This window comes from Etheostoma spectabile, chromosome 7 (assembly GCF_008692095.1).
Source record: "Etheostoma spectabile isolate EspeVRDwgs_2016 chromosome 7, UIUC_Espe_1.0, whole genome shotgun sequence".
Lineage (NCBI taxonomy): Eukaryota > Metazoa > Chordata > Actinopteri > Perciformes > Percidae > Etheostoma > Etheostoma spectabile.
This window is the reverse complement of record NC_045739.1, coordinates 20,927,920-20,929,147: the sequence shown is the minus strand read 5'-3', so window position 1 is coordinate 20,929,147 and position 1,228 is coordinate 20,927,920. Positions and strand designations below refer to the sequence as shown.

Sequence of the window (1,228 nt, the reverse complement as noted above, 5' to 3'; positions counted from 1 at the left end):
TGTGTGTGTGTGTGTGTGTGTGTGTGTGTATCTCAGGCCTCCACCATGAAGGGATATTCAGAGTTCCCGGGTCACAGAGGGAGGTTAACCACATCAGAGATGCATTTGAGCGAGGTAAATAAGCTTCTGAAATTGCATTACTATTTCCACAGATTTTTTAATTTAAATGTTTTTTTTATAAATATAATCATTTTAATGTACACATTATGAGTATAATGTGTACATTACAAGTATACTTATTACTTACGTTATAAAATAAATGTGAAAACTGTAACCTCTGTATTACTGAATTGTTTTGTTAAGCGTCAAACTGGTTGTCACCATTTCTCCTTGCAGGATATTTTCAGTTGTTCTAAAATCATGTTCTGATGATGCGCTGGCGTTCATCGCTAACATAACCCCTACCGCTAACATTAGAGCGCACAGCAGCAGTGTTGTTTTGTTCCACAAGCTTTCTTAGCTCTTTCAGTATGATAATTCCATAAAAGCCCATGGGACTTTTATGAAACAGTCATACAGCATGGCAATATGAAAGTTATTGTCACATTCTAATTGTATAATAATACATCACAACAATTAGACATTTTGATGAACACATCTTTTTCTACAGCCCTATTGCATTTGACTGCATGTCTTGTTTCTGCATGAAAAAAAAAAGTGTATACAAGCTTTTGTTGCTACATCATCTGACAAGTGTGTTTCACTCCCTGTAGGAGAGGATCCGCTGTCAGACAGCGAGTGTGACCTGGACTCTGTGGCCGGTGTGTTGAAGCTTTACTTCAGGGGCCTTGAGCCTCCTCTCTTCCCTTACGACAGCTACTCTCAGCTGTTGGAGTGTGGCCGTAAGTCCCCCCCTTCTAAACCTCTACAGTGTGTCTGTTCTCAGATCCTGGAGGTTATCATGTCTACTTTGGTTATTTGTGGCGTTTTTCCATTAATGGTAACTGCTCGACTCGTCCTCGACTCGGCTCGATTGCAGATTAGTACCGCCTCATGCCTGTCGATCAGCGGGAGGCTGGTCGCCATAACAGGAAACTGCCGTGACCTAATGCTACACACACACACAACGTTGAAGGTGTGTGGCTTTTTGGTTCTCGGCATGTGGCTGTTGCCACAGCCAGAAGACAAATTAGTTTCAAAATAAGCTGGAGGCAGCGGAAAAAAAAATTGCCGGGTTATGTTCAGGACACCCCCCCCGTCTTTCGCTAGCAATGATGACGCAGTGAAT

The 1,228-nt window shown here is 42.1% G+C and overlaps 1 protein-coding gene across 2 annotated transcripts in view; it reads left to right on the top strand.

Moving 5' to 3' along the window:
- The window catches only part of arhgap4b (Rho GTPase activating protein 4b), a 30,883-nt gene that overhangs the window by 19,647 nt on the left and 10,008 nt on the right, over window positions 1–1,228 (top strand). For both annotated transcript variants that reach the window (XM_032519779.1, XM_032519780.1), the window contains exons 15-16: window positions 37–114; window positions 714–842. In XM_032519779.1, the coding sequence (XP_032375670.1) occupies window positions 37–114; window positions 714–842 (207 nt within the window). The remainder of the gene's footprint in view (window positions 1–36; window positions 115–713; window positions 843–1,228) is intronic.